At 40.8% G+C, this 16,655-nt stretch overlaps 1 protein-coding gene across 2 annotated transcripts; it reads left to right on the top strand.

Moving 5' to 3' along the window:
* The first annotated feature begins 1,544 nt into the window (after positions 1–1,544).
* On the top strand, positions 1,545–16,580 carry LOC135531528 (zinc finger protein 239-like). 2 transcript variants are annotated; one of them, XM_064959548.1, is made up of 2 exons: positions 1,545–2,124; positions 12,977–16,580. In XM_064959548.1, exons 1-2 carry the CDS (start codon positions 1,764–1,766, stop codon positions 14,116–14,118), a joined length of 1,503 nt encoding a protein of 500 aa, XP_064815620.1. In that variant the 5' UTR covers positions 1,545–1,763; the 3' UTR covers positions 14,119–16,580. The 2 variants fall into 2 exon arrangements, with proteins under 2 accessions (XP_064815620.1, XP_064815621.1); XM_064959549.1 differs by lacking the exon at positions 12,977–16,580 and adding an exon at positions 7,865–10,581.
* The last annotated feature ends 75 nt before the right edge of the window (positions 16,581–16,655 follow it).

Below are 16,655 nucleotides of genomic sequence, written 5' to 3' on the forward strand. Positions count from 1 at the left end.
AGACACAGCTGGACAAGATGAAAACGGACACAGTGACAGTGGGCAAGGAGGAAGAGAGGCCACGGACTGACAGAGCTGGACAAGATGGAAACGGACACAGTGATCGTGCTCACCAAGGAAGAGAGGCCACGGACTGACAGAGCTGGACAACATGGAAACGGACACAGTGACAGTGCGCACCGAGGAAGAGGACACGGACAGACAGAGCTGAAACTTCACTGCTTGACATGTATGATGAAATCCTGATTGAGAATGAAATGACTGAACAAATGAACCACGAAACAACACATAAGTGAAAGAAATAGATTTTGATTATGTTTTACTGGTAATGGGAATAACGTTTTGGTCAGTGTGTGTGTGTGTTTCAACTATTTAACTGTAGTAGAATGCTTAAAAGGCCGCAAAAACGTTTAATATCGGTTATCGGTGTTTGTCAAAAATGTAATATCGGTGCATCCCTATTATATATGTTATTTTGTAGTTTTTGTCTTCATTATTATTCTACAATGTAGAAAATAGTAAAAATAAAGAAAAACCCTTGAATGAGTAGATGTGTCCAAACTTTTGACTGGTACTGTATATGTGGGTATCTATCTATTCTAATACCATGTATATAGCTAGAGGCTCATTTGAATAGCATTGTTAAAATCAACTGTTTATTTGACTGATTGTGTAGTAGATGTAAAGTTTATTTTAAATGAATCAAAAACTAATAAATTAACATATGTTTCTCTTTGTACGCCTCAATATAAAATGTAAACTTTATTGAAAGAAATGAAAAATAAATCAAATATTTTCTTCAAATGCGTTACCCGGTCTTTCAGGCAATGCTGCCAGTGTGACGTAAAATCTGGTGGACATGACAGCTTCTTCACAACAACAAGGATGTCACTAGTTACTACAGCCAGAAAGGTTAAGTAATTGTCTTGAGAGTCTAGCCTCCCAAAATACATGAAACAACACAAGTATGAAGTGACTATCATTATGGTACTCTTTATTGTGAATAAGAAAAACTGCTAAATTTAAACAGCAAAACCAAGGGTATTTATATTTATTATGGATCCCTATTAGCTGTTGCCAAGGCAGCAAAAGGCTATCGAGCTAGCAGTCATCAACCAGAGGGAGCTAAAAGGCTAGATACACTTATTTTGCTTTCACAACAAAAACGTATTTTGTTAACTAGTCATTACAGACTATTGTGAAATGGTAGAACCTGCTGTAGCCAACTAGCTAACCATGTGATTGTTTCTCTGTGACCAAAACATGACGTTTTATTTTGCTGATATGGGAATGAATACACAAGCAGCATATCAAACTGGGGTAATGTTTTAGGTTACATCCGGATATGACGTTAAAAAACACCACTGTGTATAGCAGATGTAAAATATGTTTTGATCGTTTTCTCATTACAAATCTGCACTAATCAATCAACTTCCCCACTCTAGGCCGCAGATGGCGATGAGCGTCTTTCGGGCGTCGCTACCAGCGTGACGTGTAATCTAGTGGACGGAACGGGAAGTTTCTTCAACAACTGCAGCTTGTCAGACACCTCCGTAGCTTGTTAGCCAATATAGCCGAAACGTATGAGCTCTTAAGACTGTTTCGGTGTATATTGGTCCTTGTGTTTAAAACATAATTATTTCGTATAGCTAGTTTCCCCATTTAATTAAATATATACGTTGTTAGGTTAGTAGCTAGCTGGATTGCTGAATTAGCTTAGAACCAGGCTAGTCGTTAATGCTAACTAGCTAACATCTCCGACCATGAGTTCACTAAGCTACTCTCCTCCTGATAAAGAAGAGGAGGTCTACTGGACGGAGAAAGAAGCTCTGGGACTGAACATTGTCGTGAAAGAAGAGGAGGGGGATATTAATGAAAGAATGAAAGAGGAGGTAGAAGAGGCCATCAGTATCACATTAAAAGAAGAGGAGGATGTTACAGTGAAAGAAGAGAAAGAACATGTTGGAGTGAAATATGAAGAGGGGATAGAGGCTGTCACAGTAGAAGAAGAGGAGGTAGAAGCTTTCAGAATTAAAAAGGAGGAAGAGGAGGAGGATGTTATAGTGAAAGAAGAGAAAGAACCTTTTGAAGAGGAAGAGGAGGCTGAAGATCTGATTAACACCCGTGAGTACTGTCTTAAAAGCAGGGCCACAAACTGCCCTTGTTGAATTAATATATCATTTTAATATCTGGCTCTGGGCCTCGCCATTGATTCTGGGAGAATATAACTTGTAAATGTCCACTGAATTTAGTTCAACTGTTGTACTCTATACGAATGCAAAATATAAGCTTGTTTTACTCTCATTTGTAAACAATGTAACTGTAAATTAACACTGTATATCCTCAAAACATGGAGGCAGTTTCATTTGTATTTATTAAGGATCTCTTTTTAGGTTGTGCTAAGGCAGCAGCTACTCTTCCTGGGTTTTATTATGGATCCCCATTAGTTCCTACCAAGGCAGCAGCTACTCTTCCTGGGTTTTATTATGGATCCCCATTAGGTCCTGTCAAGGCAACAGCTACTCTTCCTATGGTTTATTATGGATCCCCATTTGTTCCTGCCAAGGCAGCAGCTACTCTTCCTGGGGTTTATTATGGATCCCCATTTGTTCCTGCCAAGGCAGCAGCTACTCTTCCTGGGGTCCAGCAACATTAAGGCAGTTATATATGATTTTTTTTTAAATATTACATGACATTACATTTCATAACGCTTTTCACAACAAATTAAGTGTGTTCCATCAGGCCACTACTCTACCACCACATATCTACAGTACTACAGGTGTGCGTCTTCTCATATGTATGTCTATGTGGTTCTTCATTGTCCACACTGTTCCATAAGGTGTCGTTTTTTTTAAACCAAATCTGATTCTACTGTACTTGTACTTGCTTCAGTTACCTGGTGTGGAATATAGTTCCATGTAGTCATGGCTCTGTGTAGTACTGTGGAATATAGTTCCATGTAGTCATGGCTCTGTGTAGTACTGTGGAATATAGTTCCATGTAGTCATGGCTCTGTGTAGTACTGTGGAATATAGTTCCATGTAGTCATGGCTCTATGTAGTACTGTGGAATATAGTTCCATGTAGTCATGGCTCTGTGTAGTACTGTGGAATATAGTTCCATGTAGTCATGGCTCTATGTAGTACTGTGGAATATAGTTCCATGTAGTCATGGCTCTATGTAGTACTGTGCTACTCCCATAGTCTGTTCTGTACTTGGGAAGAGACCTCTGGTGGCATGTCTTGTGGGGTGGACATGGGTGTCTGAGCTGTGTGCCAGTAGTTCAAGCAGACAGCTCGGTGCATTCAGCTTGTCAACACCTCTCACAAATACAAGCAGTGATGCATCTCTCCTCTACTTTGAGCCAGGAGAGATTGACATGCATATCATTGTTAGCTCTCTGTGTACATCCAAGGGCCAGTTGTGCTGCTCTGTTCTGAGCCTATTTAAATTTTCCTAAGTCCCTCTTTGTGGCACCTGACCACACGACTGAACAGTAGTCCAGGTGTGACAAAACTAGAGCCTGTAGGACCTGCCTTGTTGATAGTGTTGTTAAGAAGGTAGAAACTAGGGCCTGTAGGACCTACCTTGTTGATAGTGCTGTTAAGAAGATAGAAACTAGGGCCTGTAGGACCTGCCTTGTTGATAGTGTTGTTAAGAAGGTAGAAACTAGGGCCTGTAGGACCTGCCTTGTTGATAGTGTTGTTTAAGAAGGTAGAAACTAGGGCCTGTAGGACCTGCCTTGTTGATAGTGCTGTTAAGAAGGTAGAAACTAGGGCCTGTAGGACCTGCCTTGTTGATAGTGCTGTTAAGAAGGTAGAAACTAGGGCCTGTAGGACCTGCCTTGTTGATAGTGTTGTTTAAGAAGACAGAGCAGCCCTTCATTTGTTATACTTCTCCCCATCCTAGCTACTGTTGTTTCAACATGTTGTGACCATGACCGTTTACAAACCAGGCATACTGATAACCTGCACTGGTTGCTGTTTTGAGGTTTTTTTTCTTGAGTGGGCAGCTTGTTGATATTGAAATATTGAAGTCAGTATTGAAATCACCAAGAAAATATCTCTCTTATTGATATTACATACATTATCAAGCATTGTCAGCCAGTAAAATACTACTTGGTTCTAAATATTCCTATGTTTCAAAAGTAAATTGAATTGCTAAAATATAACTATCACCAGTAAAAGTATTAAACAAAGCAGATGGCATCATTTTCTTGTTTTACAATTGGACAGATAGTCAGGGGACCCACTCCAACACTCAGACATCATGTACAGATAGTCAGGGGACCCACTCCAACACTCAGACATCATTTACAGATAGTCAGGGGACCCACTCCAACACTCAGACATCATTTACAGATAGTCAGGGGACACACTCCAACACTCAGACATCATGTACAGATAGTCAGGGGACACACTCCAACACTCAGACATCATTTACAGATAGTCAGGGGACACACTCCAACACTCAGACATCATTTACAGATAGTCAGGGGACCCACTCCAACACTCAGACATCATGTACAGATAGTCAGGGGACCCACTCCAACACTCAGACATCATGGACAGATAGTCAGGGGACACACTCCAACACTCAGACATCATTTACAGATAGTCAGGGGACACACTCCAACACTCAGACATCATTTACAGATAGTCAGGGGACACACTCCAACACTCAGACATCATTTACAGATAGTCAGGGGACACACTCCAACACTCAGACATCATGTACAGATAGTCAGGGGACACACTCCAACACTCAGACATCATGTACAGATAGTCAGGGGACACACTCCAACACTCAGACATCATTTACAGATAGTCAGGGGACCCACTCCAACACTCAGACATCATTTACAGATAGTCAGGGGACCCACTCCAACACTCAGACATCATTTACAGATAGTCAGGGGACCCACTCCACCACTCAGACATCATTTACAGATAGTCAGGGGACACACTCCAACACTCAGACATCATTTACAGATAGTCAGGGGACCCACTCCAACACTCAGACATCATTTACAGATAGTCAGGGGACACACTCCAACACTCAGACATCATTTACAGATAGTCAGGGCACACACTCCAACACTCAGACATCATGTACAGATAGTCAGGGGACACACTCCAACACTCAGACATCATGGACAGATAGTCAGGGGACCCACTCCAACACTCAGACATCATTTACAGATAGTCAGGGCACACACTCCAACACTCAGACATCATTTACAAACGAAGCATGTGTTTAGTGAGTCCTCCAGATCAGAGGCAGGAGGGATGCCCACGTGTTCTCTTGATAAGTGTGTGAATTGGACCACTTTCCTGGCTTGCTAAGCGTTCAAAATTTAACGAGTACTTTTGGGTGTGAGGGGAAAATGTATGTAGTAAAAAGTACATTGTTATCTTTAGGAATGTAGTGAAGTAAAATTTGTGAAAAATATAAATAGTCAAGTACAGATATCCCCAAAAAGTACTTAAGTAGTACTTTAAAGTAATAATAATAATAATAATGTACATTTGCTGAAGCATTATGACAACTCAGCGACACAATGGTAGTGATTAAATGAGCTGGGCTTGGGTCATTGATACGTTATTGTACATAATGGCTCCGTGGAGGATGGCTGTCGTTTTACGGGCTCCTAACCAACTGTGCTATTTTGTAATTTTTCAAAAAGTTATCTTTTTTTATGGTTCACATGGGGAAAAGGAAAGAGGAGTCTGAGGATCATAATGACACAGCCCCTAGATATAATTTAAATAGAGACAGTGGTACACAATGACACAGCCCCTAGATATAATTTAAATAGAGACAGTGGTACACAATGACACAGCCCCTAGATATAATTTAAATAGAGACAGTGGTACACAATGACACAGCCCCTAGATATAATTTAAATAGAGACAGTGGTACACAATGACACAGCCCCTAGATATAATTTAAATAGAGACAGTGGTACACAATGACACAGCCCCTAGATATAATTTAAATAGAGATGATGGTACACAATGACACAGCCCCTAGATATAATTTAAGTAGAGACAGTGGTACACAATGACACAGCCCCTAGATATAATTTAAATAGAGACAGTGGTACGCAATGACACAGCCCCTCAGTATAATTTAAATAGAGACAGTGGTACACAATGACACAGCTCCTCAATATAATTTAAATAGAGACAGTGGTACACAATGACACAGCCCCTCAATATAATTTAAATAGACATAGTGGTACACAATGACACAGGCCCTAGATATAATTTACATAGACATAGTGGTACACAATGACACAGCCCCCAGATATAATTTAAATAGAGACAGTGGTACACAATGACACAGCCCCTCAATATAATTTAAATAGAGACAGTGGTACACAATGACACAGCCCCTAGATATAATTTAAATTGAGATGATGGTACACAATGACACAGCCCCTAGATATAATTTAAGTAGAGACAGTGGTACACAATGACACAGCCCCTAGATATAATTTAAATAGAGACAGTGGTACGCAATGACACAGCCCCTCAGTATAATTTAAATAGAGACAGTGGTACACAATGACACAGCTCCTCAATATAATTTAAATAGAGACAGTGGTACACAATGACACAGCCCCTCAATATAATTTAAATAGACATAGTGGTACACAATGACACAGGCCCTAGATATAATTTAAATAGAGACAGTGGTACAAAATGGCACAGCTCCTCAATATAATTTAAATAATCCACAATATGATTAAAATGAGTTATGACATCGTAGATCCAAAAATATGTTTTCAATTAATATCATCAATAGAATATCAAAAACCTGTTCCTAGAAAAGCATCACAGTGATGTACAGAGCATTCGGAAAGTATTCAGACCCCTTGACTTTTTCCACATTTTGTTACGTTACAGCCTTATTCTATAAATGTATCTTATATGACTAGTATATTTATCTATTAGGTCTAATACATGTATCCTATACTGACTAGTATATTTATCTATTAGGTCTAATACATGTATCCTATACTGACTAGTCTATTACATGTATCCTATACTGACTAGTCTATTACATGTATCCTATACTGACTAGTCCATTACATGTATCCTATACTGACTAGTCTAATACATGTATCCTATACTGACTAGTCTATTACATGTATCCTATACTGACTAGTCTATTTATCCATTAGGTCTATTACATGTATCCTATACTGACTAGTCTAATACATGTATCCTATACTGACTAGTCTATTACATGTATCCTATACTGACTAGTCTATTACATGTATCCTATACTGACTAGTCTATTACATGTATCCTATACTGACTAGTCTATTTATCTATTAGGTCTAATACATGTATCCTATACTGACTAGTCTATTACATGTATCCTATACTGACTAGTCTATTACATGTATTCTATACTGACTAGTCTATTACATGTATCCTATACTGACTAGTCTATTACATGTATCCTATACTGACTAGCCTATTACATGTATCCTATACTGACTAGTCTATTTATCCATTAGGTCTAATACATGTATCCTATACTGACTAGTCTATTACATGTATCCTATACTGACTAGTCTATTTATCTATTAGGTCTAATACATGTATCCTATACTGACTAGTCTATTTATTCATTAGGTCTAATGCATGTATCCTATACTGACTAGTCTATTTATCCATTAGGTCTACAACCATGAAGTTTAATAGTGTTTTTATTGGCCTATAAATCACAACAGCCACTCTTTATTTGTTATTGAGGGATCTATTCTGGATTAAACCTCATAGGAAGACAGTTTTATCATGTGGTGGTTTCATTCAGGTCTCAGTTTCACTCAATACTCTGTCTTTGGCAGGAGAGGGACCAGACTCTCACTCTGACAGCAGGAAGAGTCCTTCAGGGGAACCAGACCCAGAGACGTCCAAACCAGCAAGACCACACCACTGCTCCCACTGTGGAAAGAGTTTTACCCGGTTCTGGAACCTAAAACAGCATGAGACGATGCACACAGGAGAAAAGCCTTTTCAATGTTCCCAGTGTGGAAAGAGTTTTACCTGGTTAAGGGCCCTGAATAGGCATGAAGAAATACATACAGCAGGGAGGAAGACCTACCAATGCTCCCAGTGTGGAAAGAGTTTTACTCAGTTAGGAAGCCTGAAAATACATGAGAGAATTCATACAGGAGAGAAGCCTTACCCCTGCTCCCTGTGTGGAAAGAATTTTACCATGTTAGGCAATCTTAAAAAACATGAGAAAATACACTCAGGAGAGAAGCCTTACCACTGTTCCCTGTGTGGAAAGAGTTTTACCCAGATAGGGAGTCTGAAAACACATGAGAGAATGCACACAGGAGAGAAGCCTTATTACTGCTCCCAGTGTGGCAAGTATTTTTCTCATTTAGAGACCCTGAAAATACATAAGAGAATACATACAGGAGAGAAGCCTCACCACTGCTCCCTGTGTGGAAAGAGTTTGACCACTTTGGGCAATCTAAAAGAGCATGAGAGGACACACACGGGAGAAAAGCCTTTTAAGTGTTCCCTCTGTGGAAAGTGTTTTACCCATTTAGCGAGCCTGAAAAGGCATAAAGGAATACACACAGGAGAAAAGCCTTACCAATTCTCCCAGTGAGAAAAGAGATTTTCACGATTACAGGACCTTACATGACATGAGGACACCTGACCACTGCTCCCAATGTGGAAAGACTTTTACCTTGTTAGGGATCCTGAAAACATTGAGACACAGGAGAAAAGATCTACCACTGTTATCAGTGTGGAATAAGATTTACCCGGTTCTAGAACCTGAAATAATTCATACAAATACACAGGAGGAGAAGACATACCACTGCTCTCATTGTGGAAAGACATTTCCCAGTCAGAGGACCTGAAAACACATGAGAGAATAGAGAGGCTGTGTTCTGACTTACGTTTTTGACTGAGAATTTGGGGTTTTGTTTAATACCACATTATTAAATCGTATTCAGAAAAGGTTTACAGGAATTGGTTTAAAAAGGTTTACAGGAATTGGTTTAAAAAGGTTTACAGGAGAGGCCTGGGAATTCCTGTAAACCTTTTATGAGTGTGATTTAATGTGGTATTATATATATATACACTGCTCAAAAAAATAACGAGAACACTTAAACAACACAAAGTAACTCCAAGTCAATCACACTTCTGTGAAATCAAACTGTCCACTTTGGAAGCAACACTGATTGACAATAAATTTCACATGCTGTTGTGCAAATGGAATATACAACAGGTGGAAATTATAGGCAATTAGCAAGACATCCCCCAATAAAGGAGTGGTTCTACAGGTGGTGACCACAGACCACTTCTCAGTTCCTATGCTTCCTGGCTGATGTTTTGGTCACTTTTGAATGCTGGCGGTGCTTTCACTCTAGTGGTAGCATGAGACGGAGTCTACAACCCACACAAGTGGCTCAGGTAGTGCAGCTCATCCAGGATGGCACATCAATGCGAGCTGTGGCAAGAAGGTTTGCTGTGTCTGTCAGCGTAGTGTCCAGCGCATGGAGGCGCTACCAGGAGACAGGCCAGTACATCAGGAGATGTGGAGGAGGCCGTAGGAGGGCAACAACCCAGCAGCAGGACCGCTTTCTCCGCCCTGGTTGCAAGGATGAGCAGGAGGAGCACTGCCAGAGCCCTGCAAAATGACCTCCAGCAGGCCACAAATGTGCATGTGTCTACTCAAATGGTCAGAAACAGACTCCATGAGGGTGGTATGAGGGCCCGACGTCCACAGGTGGGGGTTGTGCTTACAACTCAACACCGTGCAGGACGTTTGGCATTTGCCAGAGAACACCAAGATTGGAAAATTCGCCACTGGCGCCCTGTGCTCTTCACAGATGAAAGCAGGTTCACACTGAGCACATGTGACAGACGTGACAGTCTGGAGACGCCGTGGAGAACGTTCTGCTGCCTGCAACATCCTCCAGCGTGACCGGTTTGGCGGTGGGTCAGTCTTGGTGTGGGGTGGCATTTCTTTGGGGGGCCACACAGCCCTCCATGTGCTCGCCAGAGGTAGCCTGACTGCCATTAGGTACCCGAGATGAGATCCTCAGATCCCTTGTGAGATCATATGCTGGTGTGGTTGGCCCTGGGTTCCTCCTAATGCAAGACAATGCTAGACCTCATGTAGTTGGAGTGTGTCAGCAGTTTCTGCAAGAGGAAGGCATTGATGCTTTGGACTGGCCCGCCCATTCCCCAGACCTGAATCCAATTGAGCACATCTGGGACATCATGTCTCGCTTCATCCACCTACGCCACGTTGCACCACAGACTGTCTAGGAGTTGTAGGGAGGTCATACAGGCACGTGGAGGCCACACACACTACTGAGCCTCATTTTGACTGGTTTTAAGGACATTACATCAACGTTGGATCAGCCTGTAGTGTGGTTTTCCACTTTAATTTTGAGTGTGACTCCAAATCAGACCTCCATGGGTTGATAAATTTGATTTCCATTGATCATTTTTGTGTGATTTTGTTGTCAGCACATTCAACTATGTAAAGAAAAAAGTATTTAATTCATTCAGATCTAGGGTGTGTTATTTTAGTGTTCCCTTTTTTTTTTTTTTTGAGCAGTGTATATAGTTTTTTGTTGTTTTTGTGGTTGCCTGTTTTGCATGTTATTTTGGCATTAATATGCATCACATCAGTTTGCAAACAATGTTTAAAAAAATGAATTAATAAATATTGCGTTAATAAAGCCGCATACAAACTTTTTTTGCTTTCTTGAGTAAGGCAGCTCCAAAGTGCAGGTGTTTCAGCCTAGCTCAGTGCTTTCTGTGGTGGTGGAGCAAGAAAATACGGAGCGAAGGGGTTGGTGATGTTCTCTAATTGCGCCGTAAGATGGCGCCGGAGCAGAAGGCAGACGCCCCCAACTGATTGTTTTTTTTTTTTGTTTATCTGCGTTGTATGTAACTTAGTAAAAAAAAAATTGTACATAATGTTGCCGCTAACGTCTCTTATGACCGAAAATAACTTCTAGACATCAGGACCTCACCATGGCAGAATCATTATTCTTCTTTCACCACTCTGACGAGCGGAGGGTATATGGCTCCCCCGGGAACAGGCCCCGACCCCAGTGATCTGCTTGAAGAGGAGACGGAGAAAGAGAGGCCTGAGGGCGGGCTGCCTTCTGAAGAGTCAGAGGCGATCGAGAGAAAAAAACACTCCCCTCAATTCTGCTAGCAAACGTGCAATCTTTGGAAAATAAAATGGACAAGTTATTGGGAAGATTAAACGACCAACGGGACATTAAAAACTGTCACATCTTATGCTTCACGGAGTCGTGGCTGAACTACGACAATATCAACATACAGCTGGCTGGTTATATGCTGCTGTACCGGAAGGTTAGAACAGCAGCGTCTGGTAAGACAAGGGGTTTAGGTCTATGTATTTTTGTAAGGAAGTCTCGAGCTATTGAATTATTACTATACTATTGCCTGAAGTAGAGTTTCTCATGATAAGCTGTAGACCACACTATCTACCTAGAGAGTTTATCTGCATTTTTCGTAGCTGTTCACATACCACCACAGACTGAGGCTGGCACTAAGACCACATTGCCTGAAGTAGAGTTTCTCATGATAAGCTGCAGACACATAACCTACCAAGAGAGTTTATCTATATTCTTTGTAGCCGTTCAAATACCACCACAGTTAGAGGCTGGCACCAAGATAGCATTGAATGAGCTGTATTCTGCCATAAGCAAACAAGAAAATGCTCACCCAGAGGCGGCACTCCTAGTGGCCGGGGACTTTAATGCAGGGAAATTTAAATCAGTTTTACCAAATCTCTATCAACATGTTAAATGTGCAAGAGGAGAAAACTCTATACACACGTACAAAGCTCTCCCTCATCTTCCATTTGGCAAATCTGACCATCATTCTATCCTCCTGATTCCTGCTTACAAGCAAAAATTTAAGAGGGAAGTGACGAGATCAATAAAATAGTGGTCAGATGAAGCAGATGCTAAGCTACAGGACTGTTTTGCTAGCAAAGACTGGAATATGTTCCGGGATTCCTCCAATGGCATTGAGGAGTCCACCACATCAGTCACTGGCTTCATCAAAAAGTGCATCGATGATGTCGTCCCCACAGTGACCGTACGTATATACCCCAACCAGAAGCCATGGATTACAGGCAGCATCCGCACTGAGTGAAAGGCTAGAGCTGCCACTTTCAAGGAGCTCTAACCCGGAAGCTTCTAAGAAATCCTGCTATCCTGCTATGCCCTCTGATTAACCATCAAACAGGCAATATGTCAATAAGGTCGAGTCGTACAACACTGGATCCAACACTCGTCGGATGTGGCAGGGCCTGCAAACCATTACAGACTACAAAGGGAAGCACAGCCGAGAGCTGTCCAGTGACACGAGCCTACCGGACGAGCTACACTACTTCTATGCTCGCTTCGAGGCAAATAACACTGAAAAATGCATGAGAGCACCTGCTGTACCGGAAGACTTTTACGTCACTACATTCCTAAAGAAAATAATGTACTTTTTACTCCATACATTTTCCCTGACACCCAAAAGTTGCAGGACAGGAAAAGGGTCCAATTCACGCACTTATCAAGAGAACACGTGGTCCCTACTGCCTCTGATCTGGCAGACACAAATGCATAATTTATATAGCCCCTGGGTATCTGTGCATTTGAAAAACAAGAAAATGGTGCTGTCTGCTTTGCGTAATATAAGGAATTTGAAGTGATTTATACTTTCACTTTTGATAGTTAAGTATAAGTTAAGCACCAAATACTTTTAGACTTTTCTCATAATTGTAGACTTTTACTCAAGTAGTATTTTACTGGGTGACTTTCACTTTTGAAAGTCTGAAGTTTCACTCAAGTATCACAATTGGGTACTTTTTTCCATCACTGCCATTTTATCATTTTGAAGTGTCATTCAGGTCTTTCTGTTTCACTAAATACTCTGTTTTTCTTTGGCAGGAGAGAGACCAGACTCTCACTTTGACAGCGGGAAGAGTCCTTCAGGGGAACCAGACCCAGAGAAGAGTCCTTCAGAGGAACCAGACCCAGAGAAGAGTCCTTCAGGGGAACCAGACCCAGAGACGGGTCCTTCAGGGGAACCAGACCCAGAGAAGAGTCCTTCAGGGGAACCAGACCCAGAGACATCCAAACCAGCAGGACGACACCACTGTTCCCTCTGTGGAAAGAGTTTTACTAAGCTACAGAACCTAAGAGTGCATGAGAGGACACACAGAGGAGAAAAGCCTTTCCACTGCTCTCAGTGTGGAAAGAGGTTTACCCGTTTAGAGAACCTGAAACAGCATGATAGAATACACAGAGGGGAGAAGCCTTACCATTGTTCCCATTGTGGAAAGCGCTTTAGGTCGTTAGGCACCCTGACAACGCATGAGAGAATACACACAGGAGAGATGCCTTACCACTGTTCCCACTGTGGAGAGAGTTTTAGGTGGTCAGGGAGCCTGAAAACACATGAAAGGACACACACACAAGAAAAGCCCTACCAATGCTCCCTGTGTGGAAAGAGATTTACAGAGTTCGGGTCCCTGAAAATACACAATAGAATACACACAGGAGAGAAGCCTTATTACTGCTCTCAATGTGGAATAAATTTTACCTGGCTGGCGAGCCTGAAAACACATGAGAGAATACATACAGGAGAAAGGTCTTACCACTGTTCCTACTGTGGAAAGAGCTTTAGTGGGTTAGTGAACCTGAAACAGCATGAGAGAGTGCACACGGGAGAGAAGCCATACCTGGGTGGAAAGCATTTTACCCATTTGGGGAACCTAAAAGAGCATGATAGGACACACACAGAAGAAAAGCCTTACCAATGCGCTCTGTGCGGAAAGAGTTTTACCAAGTTAGTTGGCCTGAATAAGCATGACAGGACACACACACGAGGAGATACGACCTACCACTGCTCCCAGTGTGGAAAGACATTTACCCGGTTAAGGTACCTGAATGAGCATGAAACAGTACATACAAATACACTCGAGAAGAAGACATACCACTGCTCTCATTGTGGAAAGACATTTTCCCAGTCAGAGGACCTGAAAACACATGAGAGAATAGAGAGGCTGTGTTCTGACTTGTGCTTTTGACCTGAGAAGTTGTGTTTTTGTTTATGCCACATGAAAGCTTACTTAAACATAGGCTTACAGTGACAAGAAAAAGTGAAATTCCCTTTAGAATGTCCTGGTTTTCTGTATAAATTGGTCATAAAATTTGATCTGATCTTCATGTAGGTCACAACAACTTTCATTTTTCCGTCGCTGACAGCAAGCTGTCCAGGCCCTGAGGCAGCAAAGCAGCCCCACACCATCTGATCTTCATGTAGGTCACAACAACATTCATTTTTCCATCGCTAACAGCAAGCTGTCCAGGCCATGAGGCAGCCCCACAGCCCCACACCATCTGATCTTCATGTAGGTCACAACAACATTCATTTTTCCGTCGCTGACAGCAAGCTATCCAGGCCCTGAGGCAGCAAAGCAGCCCCAAACCATGATGCTCCCTCCACCAGACTTTACAGTTGGGATGAGGTTTTGATGTTGATGTGCTGTGCCTTTTTTCTCCACACAGTGTTGTGTGTTCCTTCCAAACAACTCAGCTGTAGTTTCATCTGTCCACCAAATATTTGGCCAGTAGAGTTGTAGAACATCCAGGTGCACTTTTACAAACTTCAGACGTGCAGCAATGTTTTTTTTGGACAGCAGTGGCTTCTTCCGTGTTGTCCTCCCATGAACACCATTCTTGTTTAGTGTCTTACGTATCGTAGACTCGTCAACAGAGATGTTAGCATGTTCCAGAGATTTCTGTAAGTCTTTAGCTTACACTGTACGATTCTTCTTACCCTCATTGAGCATTCTGCACTGTGATCTTGCAGTCATCTTTGCAGGACGGCTGCTCCTAGGGAGAGTAGCAACCGCTCTGAACATTTTGTGAGTTTTTTTATAGGGCAGGGCAGCTCTAACCAATCTCATTGAATGGACTCCAGGTTAGTCGACTCCAATTTGCTTTTGTAAAAGTAATTAGCCTAGGAGTTCACATACTTTTTCCAATCTACACTGTGAATGTTTAAATTATGTATTCAATATAGACACGAAAAATACAATAATTTGTGTGTTATTAGTTTAAGCACACTGTGTGTCTATTGTTGTGACTTAAATGAAGATCAGATCAAATTTGATGACCCAGGACACTCTAATTCACATACTTTTTCTTGACACTACTTTTTAAAAAAATTTTTTTTTATCTCTGATAAAAAGTTTAAAATGTGTGTTTTGTTTGTACACGTTCACATATTGGATATAAGTATAAACCCTTAATGTTAATTTGATTATTTACATATTTTTTAAATGGAAATGATTAAATAGACCCTGTTCCCGTCTTGTCCCCTGAAATAGATGAATAGAATGTGTAGATGAATAGATTAATAGAATGTGTAGATGAATAGAATGTGAAGATGAATAGATTAATAGAATGTGTAGATGAATAGAATGTGAAGATGAATAGATTAATAGAATGTGTAGATGAATAGAATGTGAAGATGAATAGATTAATAGAATGTGTAGATGAATAGAATGTGAAGATGAATAGATGAATAGATTAATAGAATGTGTAGATGAATAGAATGTGAAGATTAATAGATTAATAGAATGTGTAGATGAATAGAATGTGAAGATGAATAGATGAATAGAATGTGTAGATGAATAGAATGTGAAGATGAATAGATGAATAGATTAATAGAATGTGTAGATGAATAGAATGTGTAGATGAATAGAATGTGAAGATGAATAGATTAATAGAATGTGTAGATGAATAGATTAATAGAATGTGTAGATGAATAGAATGTGTAGATGAATAGAATGTGAAGATGAATAGATTAATAGAATGTGTAGATGAATAGATTAATAGAATGTGTAGATGAATAGAATGTGAAGATGAATAGATTAATAGAATGTGTAGATGAATAGAATGTGAAGATGAATAGATGAATAGAATGTGCATTTCTTGATTCTAACCTCGGAACCTCTTTTAATTTTGTTGTTTGGTGTCGTCAAGCTAAAGGTGTATGAAATGAAATTGTTGGTAGAGAGGTAGTTCTATAGTTGTATCTAGTTGTATCTAGCCAGACTAGAAGGGTTCATGTAGATTGTTGGTAGAGAGGTCGTTCTGAAGTTGTATCTAGCCAGACTAGAAGGGTTCATGTAGACTGTTGGTAGAGAGGTAGTTGTATCTAGCCAGACTAGAAGGGTTCATGTAGATTGTTGGTAGAGAGGTAGTTCTGTAGTTGTATCTAGCCAGACTAGAAGGGTTCATGTAGATTGTTGGTAGAGAGGTAGTTCTGTAGTTGTATCTAGCCAGACTAGAAGGGTTCATGCAGATTGTTGGTAGAGAGGTAGTTCTTTGCATTTCGACTTTGAAATATATATTATATAACTGAATACAGTGAAATTCAAATGCCTCTTCGATTCTCTATTAGGTGTAGTCTAATCTAGTCTATCCAAATATACATGTGTACAGAAAACCAGCGTGACATGTAATCTAGTAGACGGGACACTTCTTCAATAACCGCAGCTAGTCAACCACCTCGATAGCATGCAACTGACATCATATTGCCAAAGACTGGCGTTGT

Source organism: Oncorhynchus masou, unplaced genomic scaffold (genome assembly GCF_036934945.1).
Source record: "Oncorhynchus masou masou isolate Uvic2021 unplaced genomic scaffold, UVic_Omas_1.1 unplaced_scaffold_1625, whole genome shotgun sequence".
Taxonomy (NCBI): Eukaryota; Metazoa; Chordata; class Actinopteri; order Salmoniformes; family Salmonidae; genus Oncorhynchus; species Oncorhynchus masou.